The following is an 18,938-nucleotide window of genomic DNA, read 5'->3' as shown; positions in this document are numbered from 1 at the left end:
ATAAAGACTTTTAAGGAGCTTTAATTCTAGGCTTCAGCATTTCTGTTCCCTATCGTAATCAGTTTCAAACTCTTTAAAAACATTTTTAAGAAAAGAAAATAGGCTGCTTCCTAGAACATACAGATTTTAGTAAACTTACATCTGAGGTGCAACATTCTTTTCAGTGGTAACATAGGGAAACTATATGCATCTGCTTTGCCTGAGTCAGATGGAAAGTAGTCCTTTAAACAATACTGCCTAGTTTCTTCACTTTGTTTTGTTTAGTACAGATCTGCTTATTTGTTTATTCAGTGAGAAACTGTGTGCTATACCTTTGCTGAAAGCAAATAACTAATAACTTCATGTCCTGAAACACTCAACAGCCAACCTGCTCATTTCATTTGTATTCCAGGGACGCCTCATTTTTTCCTCCTCACTGCCTAGCCTGTAGTGATCAGTATTAACAATGGGATTTTTGTCTCACTTGAAAACTTTCTTGTTCCATTTGAGTTGAGGTGGAGACACTCTCACTTAAAAACAAAACAAAACAACACCACAATAACAAAAAACCCAAACAGGTATTCTGGTATTTTCAGTGTTTAATTATTGCAATAGATTAATATTCTGGAAAACTGCATTCACTTATCAGATAATCTAATAAAGAAACTGTAGTGATTACACTGCTTAACTAGGTGAAAAAGGAAAAGTCCCATGTTTAAAACATTTTGAAATGTTGAAAAATATGATCGATTTAAAAAGTCGAAAGAAAAGAGAGACTGTGGAAATGGTAAATCCTGTTCCTATAACTGGATTTTAGCCACTTTTGGCTACATAGACACTAAACATAAAATTTTATGCATCCCTTTTTTGTCACTCTCTTCTGTTCCCCCCGCCCACAAACTTAATAAAACTCACCTGCTAGCCCTTCGAATCAAATTCTCAAGGAAAGGGAAGCTACCGCCTCACCTTACTGCTAAAGAACTTCCCCTGTAATTTCTGATACCCCTTAATGGTTTAAATTTTTCTTAAAATCTAGAGCCACAGCTAACGTGACTGGCCAGTTTCTGGACCCCTGCATTGATTTAACATCTAGCATGTTAATTCATTTGAAAAACAAAAAGACTTTTATCTTGAGTCCCTATTTACCTTAAATCTCATGATGAACACTGATGTCACAAGAGAAGACATAAAACTGTTTTTTCTTAAACTGTTGCAAGTTCAGTTCCGAGGAGGGGCTAGCTTATTTTACTGAGATCTCTGTTCATGGGTGGGTAATAGGCAAAGACAGGAGTTAATGCTTCCCTAGAGATTGAATTCCTTCTGCCTTGTACCAGTCCTTCCTCTCAACTCATGCTTTCACACGTTGCTTGCCCCAAAGCATTCACAGGGGTCAGATTTTAAAAAAAGTTTAACTTAATTTCTTAAATATTGCTTTTAACCTGCTGCCACCCAGCCCCCCGTTCTCAGCGACTACGGCAGTAGTTCTTAAATAACTACCTTTTTTTGGCTAGAATGAATAATACATCAACTATTTAGTTTTCCCAATTAATAAGATGTCTTTTGATCTTCTAAAGAATGTTTTCACCCACACAATTCTTTTTTAGAAAAAAAAATAATAATTCAACTTCCCTGTACCAGAAAAACCCTCATTAAAAATGAATTTCCAGCATGAGATGTCAGAGCAAGGGCAAATGTTCTAATCTGATATTTGCTGTAATTCTGTTGATCATAGGTCTTTCTCATATACTAATGAAGCATTCTCTTGAAGGAAAAAAAGGGAGATAGCAGATGTTGAATGGAAACTAATATAGATTTTTTTACATGACTCAATTGAATAACACCTTGGGAAGAGTATGGAAATTTGTGTTTGTTTTTTAGTATTGGTTTCCTTCTTGGTGTTTTTTGTTAGGAGAGCTGGCTAACCAACTCCTTTTGAAATTCTTAACTTCATAATTTCTCTTAAAGAGGTCATCTACTTTTGTGGCTGGTACACCCTTTGGGGGTGTTTATCTAACCATAGTGAATTGGGGCTGGAGCGGGATTGCAGAGAGAGGCAGGTATGTTTAATGAAGCGCACCATAGCATCAAGTACACTTAATCCACTCAATGTCTTAAATATATCTAAGCTGTTTCTCCTTATATTCTTTTATGCACAAATATAGCAAGTGTTTTTACCTACCACTCACAGAAAGTTTCAGGCTGTCTATAACCTGGGGAAGCACTTGGAATACCATCTCACAAATTAGAACAATTTCTGCTATTAAACTGCAATGTTTATTGCCATCCCAGTTTGTTTCATTAATTAATAACAAATTATAGAAAGTGTACATTTAAAAAATGTATGCATCAGTTTTAGCTAACATATGAAAAGATCAAAAATACATTTCCAATGGAGAATTGCTTTAACATCTATCTTCTTTGACTGTACTGGTCTTAACTGAAAAAGAAGAGTTAACCAAAGTGTTGTGAAGTTGGAAGAGTTGTTTCTCTAGAAAATCAAGCACGCCACCCAGAAAACTGCCTGTCAAGAGTTTTATACTTGGAAGTCTCCGTAATCCATCTCAATATGGAGTGGGGTGAGATTAAAAACTACTGATTTATTTGACAGAAATATATACAACAGCATGATCATCATATTAAACACCTGCTTAAATTTGACTCTGTAGCAGGACTTAATCACATCTGAAAACTTGAAATTTAAGAAGATATTATAAACTCAGTTGCAAGTAAATTATAGCATATGATGTAGATCGTGGGTTAGAAAATAATTGAAAATAGAGATACTGCTTTAAGAGAAACAAAATAAGATTTTTCACTTGTACCTTAAAAAAACTCAACGTTAAAAGGTCAATATACTATGTATGACTTTTAAAAACGTAAATGATGCAGTAAAATCAATGGTTAATGTGGCAAATACAGCAGGCTTGACCGTGTCAGGGCTGAGGTCACAGATTCAGAGTAGGGAGCAATGTTCCTTGGGAGGTGAATCACAATTCACATTTCACACATGCAGATTTTGATAGATTCTGATGACATCCACCCAAGTCCACCTCAACTTTGCATCTACCTCAATTCAGAAATAGGTTTAACCGCGGTTATCCCTCACATGTTTGGGTGTTATAAGAAAAACATTGAGAGTAACTTTATTTAACCCTGACCAAAGTCAATTGAGAAAGCAGTAGAAATATAATATTACAAATACTTTGGTAAGTATTTTTCAGGAAGTAGTTCCTTCCTTCCTTCCCCCTTCCTTCCTTCCTCTCTTCCCCCCCCCCCTTTCTTTCCTTCCACAATTAAAAAAATTCTATCTGTGGTCACACTTTTCTACTATTTTATAATTTAATCAGTCTAGAACAGTTATGCTTACATAAAAAATTTCCTATTCTCACATTTTTTAATTAAAAAAATTACAGATATGTAAATATAAATGTGAATTCATTAAACTTTCAATTGTTTGAAAAGACCCAAAGATCATAAAAATTTTAGAGGGTAAGAAAAATGTTAAATAAGTACATTAAAGTTTTTTAAAAATTTGTGTGTGTATAAACATGGGTGTCAGTGCTACCAAATTCCAGGCTTCAACATTAAGTTATTTATTTTACAAAATAAAGTAATTCTGTCATGATTTTGTGGTTCAGACTCCAGATTGAATGTCTTTCTTCTCCATGGAGTCAATTCTGACCCTCTTTTATCTGAATTTTACCTACAACCTTTTATTTTTCCTGGACAACATCAAAATGTTTCAGGATTAGACATTACGCAAGTGAAATGGATACATTTCTAAATTTGCTTATCCTGTTTAGTTTTGACAAATATAAACTTGTTCTGCTAGTCTAGGTAACAAGAGCTAGAGAAAAATAGATATTTACAATATATATTAATGAAAATGGTACAAGTATTTAAAGTATTTAACCATATGTGGTATTTCAATAGGATAATTCGTTAGTCCAGTCTTCTAAATAATCCCAAAGTGACATGAATTCCTCTGCAGAATGAATGTCTATAGAGAGTAATCCATGGAAGACAGACAAGCCTCTTGTCATTTGCAGCCTTAATCCATTGCCTAGAGCGTGAAAAGTGCTCAGGATAACAAGTGTGGGAATCAGTAAAATCAACATTATTTTTGGATTTTATTTTCTTAACAATACTGACTGATCAATAGGCTGGTGGAAACTGACAAATACAATAGGGTCTGTTTGATGAATCAATCTAGTGAAGTAGAAAGAGAATCCCTGCTCCCCCTCCCCCATTCTCGCCCCTTTAAATCCTCTTCATTCTCTTCCTCCTCGTCCACCTACACTTACACAAACACACGCACACACACGCACACACACACACACACACACACAGAGGGAGAGAGGGAGGGAGAGAGGGACAGAGGGAGTTGCTCTTTCTCTATTGGTCTATAGACATTAAGTAATGAAAGCTGTAGTGACAATGCTTAGGTCATTTTTTATAAGAATACTAAACCACTTTCAATAAGTGTTTATGTTTTTAATTGTAAGACTCACCCTTTCCTTTCAGCCAAGAAATTTCCGTATTACTGAAATAGAGCTCTCTTCTCCAAATTTCTAACGTGTGCTGTATGTGGGGTTGGGGGGAGGGTGCAGAGTAGAGAGAGTTGGGGAATAAAGAAGGGAAAGTTCTGTCCTGTTGATCTTCATACGCCCTTCCTCAAAACAAAACAAAACAAAACCATAAGGATATCAGCTTTGAGAAAAATTGAAAGAAAATACGAAAGGAAATTTAAACACCTCAGGCAACATGCCTGTTTAGAAAAGAATTAATGGTGTTTGTATGACTGCCTGAATACATGCATATATGTCCACAGAAAATTTAGTAACCCTTCACCAGCTCATGAAGACACAGAGATATTCTCTTTATGTTGGTCCTTGACACCCAGCAGGGACTTCTGTGAACTTTGTCATCTTCCTCTGCCCTTTAAACCAAAACTAGGGAAGTGGCTTTAATTAATGAGATGTGATTCACTAAAAATGTTAGCCAGACCATTCCAGGAGCTGGAAAACCATACATGTTTTTAAATTCTGAGTGTCCTTTTGAGAATCCCCTGTTGTAATTTATAATTCTCAGTGGACCTATATTTGTCTTGAGCTGATTGTTGAAATGGGCTTTACTAGGAATTTCTTCGCTGAAATTGCAGTGGGGTGGGGGAAGGGGGTGGTTGATCCAAAGGGGTTTCTTGGGAGGAGGGAATGATTGCTAACAAGGTTTTAAAACCTCCAGTGGTTAAAGTTATATTGATGAAAAGGACAGACATATATATGCATATCCATATACGTATATAGGCATAAACATACGTATAACATACAACGCACAAGTCCAAGCAGAATTATATAATGAGCATGAGTTGGAAATTATGTAGGTAGCAGAATTCAGATTTTTTTTTATCAAAATTACACCTAAAAATGGCTATAAAACAACGCTTGCCTTGGGAAGTAAATTTATAGCTACATGCCTTTCACAGGCACGTTGGAGTGTTCTGCTCCCGGCTCTAATCTCTACGAGATGTTTTTTGCATGTGTTGTGTGACAGGAGGGAAGGGGAGTGGGCTGAGCTCGCCTGTTCTCCCATTGTCAGCCAGTCTAGTGAGTGTTGGGAAAACCTGTCTGTGGGATCTTGTGTCATCTCTCCCTACATGTGTACAGGAAAAGTCCGCGCTGCTCATGGTTTCTCTCTCTCTCTCTCTCTCTCTCTCTCTCTCTCTCTCTCTCTCTCTCTCTCTCTCTGTTCCCCTTTCATTCTGCTTCCCCGGAGCCGAATGAAGCAGGCAGCAGGATTAGAGTCCGCCAGCTATCAGAAGAGTCTAGATAAAAGGAACTGCTTCTTAAGCACCACTGCTGCAGCCCTTGTTGATTTTTTTTTCTTTCCACACAACAGTTGTGCCTCATTATCCGGTGCCTGGCTCGATTTTTTTTTTTTTTTTTTTTGGAGGGTTTGAAGTTTCTGGGCTTCAGTGACTGTTACAGAAGAAGAGGTGTTAGTGTTGCCTGGAGGTCTTGATTGTCTGCATTTATGAATGAAACTGACCTAAATCACCTGTTACCTCCAGTTTCCAGATTGTTTGAACTTCTGTGGCCGCACAATACAGGACCCGAGACTGAAGCAGCATAGGACCCACAGTGTCTGCAGCATGGGCTGGTTCGCTAGGATTGTCTGTCTTTTCTGGGGAGTATTACTTACAGCAAGAGCAAACTATCAAAATGGGAAGAACAATGTGCCAAGGCTGAAATTATCCTACAAAGGTAAGTTTTTCTTTTTGTTTTATTTGACTAGCTTTCTAATGCCTCCCTGCCCCCTGCCTTTTCATTCCTTGAACTCCCTCCCAACCTAAACCGTAAAACCTTTAGTTTAACCTGGGAAACCTTTGTGATCGTGTGTGTCTTTTGGAGATGATTGAAACACTTTTTTATAAAAGCATGGCTTCTGTTGGCTATATGACAATTTAAATGCAAACAAAGAACATTTAATCACATTTGCAGAGAAAAGCTGAATGCCTGGTAAATGCTGATCTATATATGTGATCATATATCCTGATAATTCTTCTGACTCTACTCCCATTAAAATATTTTTAAAAACCACTGTTGCAACAATGGTCTCTTTGTAGATGTGAGTGCCTCACCTATAATAATTATTATGATACATTGTATTTTCTTAGTTTTAGACAGTAAATGGTTAATTGTCATCATGAATATTCAGTTTGTTCAGATCTGACAATCAGATGCTTAACATAAGCAGATCATGGTTTGCCAAGAGAATATAAACTGGAGAGAACAGACTAGTTTTTCCACAGTGTGTTATGATTGTACAAAAGACTGTGTATTTGGCTAATTGGTGCAAAGCTAAAGCCTTTGAAATGTAATGTTATTTGATTCTATATGTACTTCAGTGAGAACTGAAGAGATACTACTTTCTAGTTGTACAGCTAGCTGTGTGAACTTCTTTTCAAAAAAAGTATAAATTTAAGAAGAAAAAAAAAGCCTTATCACATGATCGGTCTGGTTACATCTTAATGTGTATGCTTGTTTTTTAACGAGGATTTTAAAGAAAATATTTGTTCTATATTTGTTTAGATAGATTTTATAGATAGATGTATAATATCATGCTAATATAGATTCCAACATGGTATATATAACTTTTAATGGAAGAGAATATTTATATAACTGAGGTATTATTAAAATGGAGTTGAAGATTAAACTGTTTTAACTCAAGTAGTTTTACTCCCTAGGGTGTTGCTTTCTTATGATTCTCAAATTTCTACAGTTGGGGGGTGGGGCAATAAGAAGCTTCAATTATATTTCGTTTTTAGCCTATGATGTGAAAGAAAATTATTGCATCTATCTGTAGAGATGTCTGTCTACTATACATTGCTCTTATGCCAGGAAAGATATTCTTTAATTTTCACATGATGGGGAACATCTCTTTCTGAGTACTCTAGTGTGAATGAGAACCACAAAATAGGAAAGACAGATGTAATTTTTCACACTTTGGATTAGAAAATTAAACACCTACTAAATGTGTTTGTTTGTATTTAATACTTAGATAAAATACATTGAATTGGAAAATATATTTATTTTTGGTATAATTTTTTGGTTATTAAAATGAGAATGAATTTTAACCATTAGCAAGCAGAATTGCAACTGTACTCATATAAGGTTTTTAAAAATAATCAAAAGGCACCCATTAAATATTTAATTAAATCCCAATTGTGTCTTTATATAGTAACTGTCTTTAAATTATTTTCCTAGTGTATGATATTATGGTATCTGTGTTTTCATCAGTTTTTGTTTTCTATTTTTACTCTTTGAGAGTATTTCATCCAATGATTCTTAGGTTAATCGTCCACTTTTTTCAAGTTTATATTCCTCATGAGTAAGTTTTATGTACGAGTTTACTTCCTGAAGATGTGAATAGCTATATGCTATAATTTTGGAGTAAGTTTGAAACATGACATGCATTTTAAAAATCTATATTTGGAGATACTTGTCTAAGTGCTAAATAAATTGCAAAATCAGTAGGAATTGAGAATTATTCTTATTTATTTTGCAAGAATTTTATTTCCATGGTAATGGATTACTCTCCATTAATAGAAAAGGCACCAGTTCTTTCTACATATTAAAAGACAGCATTTAATTAGAATAGCCCTTTGTTATATACAAATACTTTAAACTTGTCTAATGAAGTGAGTTGTATATATTGACAAGATGTATATATTTGAAACTGTCTCTATGAGCTCTTTTTAGCAATGGTATCCATTAGAATTATTCTGCTTTCCTTTAAACCAAAAATTGCCCTACAGCTACATAACAATTCTATTGATATACCTAGAGCTGGGCAATTTGGTAAAACAAGCTGTGAAATGAACAACACCAAAAAGAATAATAGGGATGGCCCAAGCAATTTTTCTTCTGCCCTTTTATTGGTCTGTCATTACCTTTTTGTCTCTACATGTACACTTGTTTTTCCAAAGCAACTGCCTGGTAGCCAATTGTCAGTACTTTGTTTCTAAGCTGTAATAGAGATTTTTTTTTTTTTTTGCTACTTCTTTTTCCTCCTTAATTAGATGTCAAACACAGTTAAAACATCCACTGCTTTGCCCTTAAAAATATTCCAGCATGATTCATGAAGAGTTAAATCCCTGCCAACCCTAATTTCCCATGGTCACTTGTTTTCAAAGATCCACCATTAACCCTCTCGTTTCTCAGGTTGCCAGGACGAAGTTTCAGGCAATCACTGTGCTTACTTTCTACTTGTCATTTTGCCTGGTAGGAGATAAAAGAGATTTGATATGTTAAATGAGAAAGAAAGAGAAGTAAGAACAAGAAGGCAACCTTTGTAGTGGATATACATATATATCTATAAGGTACCTCTTTACTTTCTAGGAACAGGAATTAAATAGATGTTTTCAGGACCATCTGGAGAAGTGATAATATTAGAAAAATGGGGTAGGCTGGCTTTTCCTCTGAACCAATCTGATTTAGAATCCTTGCGGGGGAAGCAAATGTGAGAACTCTGTAAATCTCAGCAGTCACATACAAATTATCCTCAAGAAACATTCACTCAGAGATACTTTTCCCTTCCTTAAATTCATGTAATATAGCTAGATGTTATAATGCTTCTTTTTAAAATTGATGAATAACTGTTTATTTGCCCTACGAAACTAGTCAAATTTCACTTTTCTCATGAAATACCAGATTATCATAAAATCTTCCTTTTGGAATGTGTGGTACAATGAAGACTTCAGAAAAACGTATGGAAATCACAAGGAAATAAATTAGGTCTGGGGTTTTAAACAAATGGCAAACATTCCATCACTCAGTGTAATGAGCTTTTCCAGGACATTGTGTGCTTCAGTTTTAGTAGAAATCAAAGACACATGCAAGTCTGAATGTGACGGTGATCATGTGAATCCAAAGATTATATCAGTGCCTTTAACTTTACCTTCATAGGGAGGACTTAGTAAATAGCCCTTAAATAAATGGTAGACATTTCAGAGGCTTTCTTTCCATACTTTGTAAAGGTTTTTTTGTTTTGTTTTTTTTCCAGAGTCAAATTGTTTAATTATTGTAAGAATGAGATTATTAGTTAAATCAAAATTCTCAGACATATCTTTTTGAGAGATGATAATGTTTAATTAAAAATTATGAATTAAAACTTGCAAAACCTTTTTTATTTGCCATTATTCAATATATTATGACCGCTTCAAAATTTAATTTGTATGAATAATGATTTACTAATTAAACTTGTTGACTTTTCTGGGATTTTCATTAGTCTGCCAAAGCACAGGCATATATTTACATATTCATACATATATGTGTACACATATATGAATAGGTGAATATACATGAAGGACAAAATTTATGTTAATATTTTAGAGTTAATAAAAACAATCTTGGCAATCTACACGTGGTAAATTATAATAAAATACTTTACAAATAAAATTGTTATTGGTTTTAAAGATAGTCATGTGTTAAATTACATATGTATATTATAGCACATGTGATCTTTTTTTTAATATTTATTTTTTTATCTTTGGCTGCATTGGGTCTTTGCTACTTTGCGCGGGCTTCCTCTAGTTGCAGCGAGCAGGGACTATTCTTTGTTGTGGTGCGTGGGCTTCTCATTGCGGTGGCTTCTCTTGTTGCAGAGTACGGGCTCTAGGCGCACGGGCTTCAGTAGTTGTGGCATGCAGGCTCAGTAGTTGTGGCTCGCAGGCTCTAGAGAACAGTCTCAGTAGTTGTGGTGCACGGGCTTAGTTGCTCCACGGCATGTGGGATCTTCCCAGACCAGGGCTTGAACCCGTGTTCCCTGCATTGGCAGGCAGATTCTTAAACACTGCACCACCAGGGAAGCCCCAGGCATGATCTTTTGAGTCTCATGAAAAGTCTTCATGAATATCTCAAGTAATAATATAAAATGGAATTTGTCTTACACTGGAAATCTCCTCATAGCTAAAATGGAATGTGTCTTTGAAGAGTAGGGTAGTAACATGTATATTTTCACAGAGCAAAGACATTATAAATTCTTTGCAATACCTTATCTCCAGTAGTCACTGCATATATGGCATCAGATCTCTTATTTGCTGATTCTTATTTAGTATGGCCTTTTCTTCCCAAATTCTTTTAACTTTAAAAATCATATTTTGGTTTTGAAGTCTTCGATTTGAGCACGCTGAAAACTAGAACTTTTTATTTATCTACTCGACAAGTATATCCAGGCAAAATAATAAAAAACAATATAAAACGAAATGCACAGTATCACATCTTGCGATCCAGTGCGGATCAGATCAAATGAGAGCTAGTGAAAGTCTCCAGTTTGAGGCTTCTCTGTTTGGAGCTGCCAGCCAGATTGGCCTTTGAAATAATAACTTATCAGTGCAGACTTTGGCAAGTAAGAAAATGACTGAGACCACAAAACCACCCCATGTAAGATAACTCACCAACTTTTGATAATGATGTGCAGTCTTTAATAGCTTAAGGAAACCTGAATACTGAAGAGATGAATTTTCCAATTCTAACTTTTTTAGGTTGTTATTTCTCTTCATATAAATTATTTCCTAGACTCCACTATTGTCAGTGATATGAAATGCCTAAATATTTAGGCAACAAAATAGAGGTATAGATCTGTGATAACTAATTTTTCTTTGTTTTCTTTTTTCTTTATCATATATCAATCAAACATGATTTTAAAATATGTTGTGATTTTCAGTCTATTATATTTAAATTCTATATTGAAGAATTAATGCTATTAAAGGATTTTTCAGGAATAAATTTCATTGGAATCCATCAGTATGATTGCATATGTTCCTAGTAACAAAATAAAAGTTAAAGTGTTGGTAGCAGAGCATAATGTATTTCTATTTAGTGTGAATATGTAATTGTATTTGAGATGTGAGCTTTAAGTAACTTATAAAGTTATCAAGAACTTAAAGTCAGCTGTAAGGAAGTGTGTGGTTTAACTTCTTATCCCAGTTTCTCTCATTTAAACTTCAGTGGTACACCTACGTATCACAGTTCCCAAGATCAAAATATCACACACACCTTTACATCGTTTTGGAGAACTGTAAAATCTAAAGTCAGGACTATTTTAAATAGAATTTACACTTGAGTTTTTAAAATTCTTCCAGTACTGAAATAAATTTTTAATTGATCTTTATCTATAACATTCATTTACAAAGTCATGATATTATAGCATAGAGAGTTACATATTAATTGATGAAGACATTGCACTTATCAAACCTTCATGAAAATAAAAACCTGTGATAAAATGATCCATTAATGCAAAGCTGTAAGTAAAATCTCCAAAACTCATGACAGTATCTTAGTTCATGCGGTGAAAGCTGATTTTAAAAAGACCAGCAGTTGTAAACATAAGTTAGAACCAGTGTGAATCTTGGGATGGATTTTACCCTTCATGACTTCTAAGGTGCTGTTTAAAGGAACTACCATGATTTGCAGTTCTATGCTTCTGCTAATAGGTGGCACTCGCAATTTGAGACAGTTCTTTCATTAGTTTGGAAATGGGAAGGCTGCTAGGATAAATACACACAGAGTAGTGTGTGGAGACCAAGCTTGGAAAAACTGGCATGAGAGTCAGGATACGTAACAAGCACAAAAGAGAAGCATTAGTTAAAATGGAATTTGCTACAGAATTTGATGTGTTCTTTGCATTTATTGGTACCTTCTGACCCTCAAAAAGTAGATTGTTGTAACCAAAATTAAATAAATAATGTAATTTAATTTAAATGAGAATTTACATGTGCAATTGGTCTATAAAATGTAAACAAAATAATGAGTGAAGCAGTAGTAACAAACAATCGGAGTGATGGACAGGCAGTGTCCTGTGGATATGTATAAATAATACATATATAATTATTTTAAGCCTGAATCATAAAGTGCACTTAACAGGAGCGAGGCAGCCTGCCTGTGGCACATTATCACCCTCATTTATAATTGGAGAGTGGCTAGTTGAGAAGGTAAAATAATGTTTAGAAAATTACATTTGGTATATTTTTAAAAGAATGACTCCTTTAGATTTGTAGGTTATTTTAAATTATTATCATAATTAAACATACCAAAGAACCAATAAATTCTATCTGACACAAATAAGTCTAAATGTCTTCAGTTACTATCTCCTTCCATTGCCAAAACATAAACATCAGTATAAATAGAGAATTTGCACACTATTTCCAGATAGTAACAAAGCTGGACTCTGTCAAACCCAGGATAAGAGGATATACAATTTATACTTGAATTAGGGAATAGAGATAAGTAAAAATAAAATTCTGTTGAATAAATATGAAGAGTGAATTGGTCTTAGTGTTTTCTACAAGCTTAGAGTAAAACTGAAAGGGACCACGAATTTAGGGAGTCTTGTCATCTCATGAATGAGTCGTTGAAACTACATATCCAGGTTTCCTTTGCTTCAAGAGATGTGCCGTGGGAAACAATGTTGACCAAAACTTTATAGTAACTTAATTTGTTACTGCAGTCATAAACATGTCTTTGGATAAAATATAACATCACGCACTTGAGTCTTCCTCAGCAAACTAAATGAAGTTTAGTTCTATTGATATGTCCAATGAGTTCTTTAGTCAAGAAAACTACTTATGTGGATCATCTTTGTTGTGTCAGATTGTGAGGTTCTAAGGCCAGATTGTATGGTTTTTCATTGGTATAATCTCAAAGGCTAGCACAGTCACTCATTGAATGAACTTGTGCTTCATTGGATACACCTTGTTTTTAACCGCAAAGTATACCTGTTTCTAAGTGAGTACAAAATTAATACAAATCTGTAATAAATCAATTCATTATAAGTGAATAGTACGTTATAATGTGGTAGAGAAAGTAAAGTCAGTTCTAAATGCTAAGGTAGGTGGATATCAGTGGAGGCATTCAGATGCATGCAAAGGGCAGTGGTATCTCCACAAATAGAGTCTCCTCTGAGCCAAATCTATTCCAGCACTGAATCACAAAGTGTCTGTCACCTTTGTTTGCCTGCAGGTAGGAGATGGAAAATATATAACAATAAATGCATCTTAGAAGCCTCTAGGAGAGAAATTATTTCATTCCTTTCAACAAATACCCTGAGTTTCCTTATTATGGTATCTCAGTACACACAACAAGAAAAGAAAGTGAGCGAGACGATTCTAAAATCAAATAGTGGCTAAAGACATACTGTCTCCTTATCACTCTTACTGTATCTGGATTTTTGTGTAGAACAAACCAGTCCTACCAAACAAAGTTGAAAATGCAATCGTTTAAAAGTTTAGATTGGCTAGATTTCATTGTCCACACTTTTGGGAGAATCCTGGCTTTGCTCTCTGACAACCTGCTAAGATTAATGTTGCAGAGCCTTCCTTGCTTCTTCTTACCCTTGATTCCACTTATCAAGAGCAGCAGTTACTCATTGCCCCTTGCTTTTCATCTCCAAGTAAGCCTCTGGCTTACTTTGGCTCTGTGCTCTATGGCCTGGGACCACCACCTACTTCCATCCTCAGCCCTTGCTCCCAAACCCCACCCACCCAGGAGAGTAGATATGATAAGAAAGATCCACAGGAATCTTTGTTGAAGTGTGATGTGCAAAATATATGTTGAGTTTGTTGTTTAAGATCCCAATCTTATATAATCGAGACGGTGAGAGAGAACAGTAGGCTACTTTCCTTAGTCCACTTATAGGTCTATAATTGATATCTAGAATATAAATTAATGTACAGTGCTTGACTTTACAGTCTTATAAAATACATGTTAGTCTTGTGACAAGGTAGAATTATCAATAGGAAAGGAAATAATACAACTACCCAGAGTGCTCTTACATACAAATCATAGTTATTCATGGTGTTTAAAAATGATTAAGTCCTAATCCAAGCCCTTCCAGAATATATTTGGGGAAAGCCAAAACAAAGTTCTTTATGCCTGAGGTCAAAGCAAAACTATACAAGCACTTTTGAGTCTTTATAATATGTGCAGAAATTTTACCTTCAAATTTGAAATTTCAAGAGAATAGACTCTGCTCTGTTGTAATCATCCTTTAAGAATTAGTTTAAATGAACCTAGGTTTTCATTAGCTATGCAAACTTCAATTATTTACAAAAATAAGTTATGATAAATAATAAGCATTTCTTACTTGTATTTTATAGGTAAGACAAACACATAAAACCATGTAAGGCAAGTGGGAGATTTCTTCATGAATAAGTAGATTCTTGGATAAATAAAGTGAATACATAATGGGACTTCTGAGGAAGGTGGTATCACATCTACCTAAAGACTTCAGGGAATTTTGTAAAATAAGGCATAAGGAAGGTGGGCCTTGAAAGACAAGAAGTATGTGAGAAGGCAGAAATAGAAAAAAGTGACAAACCACTATCAAAAATATTTGGGGGATTTTTTTAATAAAAGCAATATATTTTATAAAGTATGTAATAATACAGTTATATATATATTCTTATGCATTCAAATGTGATATGGAAACAAGTGTGTCCTTTAACAAGGGGAACTTAAAGTTGTAGTATGTCAGGCTAGGAATGTCATCTAGTTAACAGGTGTTTGTCTATGTTTGACTGAAAATGAGAGCAAGATGGACAAGTGGCACATCCTTGAAAGACTTTTCCACAGTGGTCACAGTGGTCATTTGGGCTTATTCCATCTCTCCTTCGAGATTTATCTGTAAAGTATATAAGACAAGCTTCTTTCTAACCAATGGAGAAAAGAGGAAAGTTGAGTGTTGTTATCCAGTATAGAAAACACTGTGACTTTTGTTCCTTGAAATTATAAAATATACTGGTTTAGAATGCAGGTTTCTTCTTGTTCTCCTAGTGAATTCCTAGTTTTTTTCTGCTTTACTCTATTATTTCTGTAACCAGTCCACCAACAATTTTTTTAATTTATTTATTTATTTATTTTTTTATATCTTTATTGGAGTATAATTGCCTTACAATGGTGTGTTAGTTTCTGCTTTATAACAAAGTGAATCAGTTATACATATACATATGTTCCCATATCTCTTCCCTCTTGCGTCTCCCTCCCTCCCACTCTCCCTATCCCACCCCTCTAGGTGGTCACAAAGCGCGGAGCTGATGTCCCTGTGCTATGCGGCTGCTTCCCACTAGCTATCTATTTTATGTTTGGTAGTGTATATATGTCCATGCCACTCTCTCACTTTGTCCCAGCTTACCCTTCCCCCTCCCCATATCCTCAAGTCCATTCTCTAGTAGGTCTGTGTCTTTATTCCTGTCTTACCCCTAGGTTCTTCATGACCTTTTTATTTTTTCTTAAATTCCATATATATGTGTTAGCATATGGTATTTGTCTTTCTCCACCAACAATTTTGGAAAGAGCAACTGCTATTTTATAAATCATATTTGTTTTTAATATGAAGACACCCATATCATCTATATGATGATCATCAAGTATTAAGATGCCCCTTTAACTGTATATTCCTGTTATGTGCCACGTCTTTAAATGCAAAGTCATATATTACATATATTTTAATTTGCTTGGCACTTTGTTATCATTCAGGGTGTTCCTCTGGCTCACTTAAGAAGGAAACTTAGTTTCAGAACAAACAAGCTAGTAAAATCTTGGAACGTTTCATAACATATTAGACAAAGTTGTAGGTTCATGGTATTTTGCAACACAAACTGCAAAAAGTTACTTCTGGAATTTTGGTCATAATAGAATAATCGCTTGTACTTGCAGAATTATATATAGATGAAGAACTACACAAATCAGTGTGTTTATACGTAGTTCAAATGTGTGTGTATCCATAACAAATACAAGAAAAGTTACATTCAACTCATTACTTTTCTAAATCACATCATGTTTGAGAATTATGGAAAATGGAATGCCAATCACTAGAACACAGACTGAGGCAAAAGGTCATGGGAGACTTCTCTCCCTTTGCTCGATGGCAGGTCTTGAGTGGTTCAGGACTGGCCATGATTTTCTGTCCTTTAGTGGTTGACCTTACCAGAGCATCTTCTACTGTGCAGTGCTGCTGTCTAGCCACGTTCTCTGCTCTCTCTTAGGCACTAGCACTCTGGGAAGTTACCAAATTGCCTCTTTCAGTAGCCCTTCCATTAAGACTTCTCAGCATCTTGGCTCCAGGTCATGTAGTGTCTTTCCTCTAAAAGCACACAGGTCCTCTCAGGTCCTTCCACCTCCAGAATGTAGTGTATGAGCAGGTCCCGCTGGTACAATAGCCTTTCATCTTTCCAGACTTGAAATAAATGATCTTTTTAACTGATCCTGGCCACTCTCCTCTACCCCTTTGCTCTGGAAGTACAAAGTCTTCAACCCATACCTTCTTATCCTATCCAAATAGATCTCCTCTAAGTCTATCATTTGGAAAACAAATCTGTTCATTTTCCCCTGGGGGTATAGAAAAAGTTTCTAGGCCTCAAAAATTAAAAGCCTTTCTGTCTCTCTTGGGAAGAGGCTAGGAAGCTTTCATTTTTAGCAGATTAATCTACAGAAATTAAATGACTATTTCTTAATTAGGTAACTTTGCCACTTTAACTTTTCTCTAAGGGCTCTCTTCTACACACATACACCTAAAGCTAGACATCCTGCCTAGAACAGAGGGTGTGGTGCTCATATATTTTAGTCTAAATGTCTCAACTTTACATCTATAAAATATGCTGACTAAAGGACAAACAAATTAGTCTTCTTGACCCTTGAGATGTAGAAGTGTCCCACAACTGATGAGTGGGAAGAAAAGCACAGCAGAAAGCTGACAACTGGAGGGCATGAGCCAGGGTTACCCAGGGAACTCTTCCCAGTCTGCCCATGCCCCTGCTTGGGAAAATTACTTTCCCAGGTGCTACAAGTTCTGGGAACCAGTTGCTGAGTAAGCTAGGGGCTTTTGCATGTACCCCTTCTACATAGCAAAGGCCACAGAAAATCTGCACTTGGATCTGTCACAGGGAACCCCAACTCAACTTGTTTGTTCAGAACTATACTCACAGTCCTCTCTACAAACTTGTTTACCCTCTTGGTTCCCCGTTTCCGGGATTGTTGTCATTTTGTCCTAGTTGTTCAGACCACTAGCATCTTTGCCTTCCCCTTGCTGACTCTCCCCACATCTAACCAATCTCAATGTTCTATGGATTCTCCCTCTTGAGTTCATCCCTCAAATCTTTCCTCTTCTGTCCTCCAGGTTAAGTCAGGCTCTTATCATTACTTGCCCTGTTATGACAGCAGTCACCTATGGTTGTCTCTTCTTTCTGTCATTACTGGCTACAACTCTTTCGGAAATTCAAATCTAATTATACCTCTCCTTTTTAAAAAGTTCCTACTGATTACAGCCAAACTCCTTAGTTTTACCTAGAAGGATGATTAACCTAAAGTAGTCTAGGGCACAGAGGAGCTATTTGGAGGGCCTGCCATGGTTCAGCTATGAGGAAATGAATGCTGGAATAAGGATCATGATAATTGGAATGAGAAAGAAATGCTGGAAATGGGACACATTGAACGTATAGAAAAATTGGGTTTGGGGAATGATTGTGTGTAGGGAGGATCTGGAGAATTCAAGAACAATCAGTTTTAAGTTTTCTGCAACTAGGAGTATTATACAACAATTGATAGTATCTGGAAAGTGAAACTCTCTTCACCTTACAGCCCAACCATGCCCCAATATAGTACTCCCTTCACGTCACACCTGTGACCTTGCTGCCGCCTGTCCTCCCACGCTCTCAATTGTGTACTGACGTTGTCCTCTCAAACAGACATCGACTTGAGTATCACCTTTGGCAAGGCTTTTGAAGAGGCAGAGAAACAGAGGTAGGAAACATAATATGGCTCCTGTCCTGAAGAAACTTAGCATTCGGAAGGGAAGAAGATACAAATAGTCAACTTTGTAAGATCACACCTGCTCTTTATCTATCTTATATTCTCAGTCAAGTACAGAGTCTCGTGCATGACAGAGCCTTACTAAATACTCCTTGAATGAAGTGATTGAAGGAATAAGTGAGGAGGTGGCTGGTAATCATTCCAGGTGAGAGAGCTAAGGAGCAGAGGTGAGACCATACAAACAATGGATTTGAGAACAAAACATAGCCCAGTTTAAAGGTTTGTAAAATCAAGTACTGGGGCTTCCCTGGTGGCGCAGTGGTTGAGAATCTGCCTGCTAATGCAGGGGACATGGGTTCGAGCTCTGGTCTGGGAGGATCCCACGTGGCGTGGGCAACTGGGCCCGTGAGCCACAACTACTGAGCCTGCGCGTCTGGAGCCTGTGCTCCACAAGAGAGGCTGCGATGGTGAGAGGCCCGCACACCGCAATGAAGAGTGGCCCCCACTTGCCACAACTAGAGAAGGCCCTCGCACAGAAATGAAGACGCAACACAGCAAAAATAAATAAATTAATTAAAATCAAGTAGTGAAATATTTGATTGGAAGAAAAATAATTTAAGGCTACAGGAGCAGTTCAAATGCTGATAAATGGTA

At 36.0% G+C, this 18,938-nt stretch overlaps 1 protein-coding gene across 1 annotated transcript in view; it reads left to right on the top strand.

Annotated features, from left to right (window-relative positions):
• Positions 1 to 5,676: 5,676 nt before the first annotated feature.
• The window catches only part of SEMA3A (semaphorin 3A), a 231,221-nt gene continuing 217,959 nt past the window's right edge, over positions 5,677 to 18,938 (top strand). Inside the window, exon 1 of the mRNA XM_082846433.1 lies at positions 5,677 to 6,242. Coding sequence (XP_082702559.1) covers positions 6,131 to 6,242 — 112 coding nt within the window. The 5' untranslated portion in view covers positions 5,677 to 6,130. The remainder of the gene's footprint in view (positions 6,243 to 18,938) is intronic.

Source organism: Leucopleurus acutus, assembly GCF_964270905.1.
Source record: "Leucopleurus acutus genome assembly, chromosome: 9".
Classification (NCBI taxonomy): Eukaryota; Metazoa; Chordata; class Mammalia; order Artiodactyla; family Delphinidae; genus Leucopleurus; species Leucopleurus acutus.
Note: the sequence above shows the minus strand (reverse complement) of the source record. Positions and strands in the feature narration are given on the sequence as shown.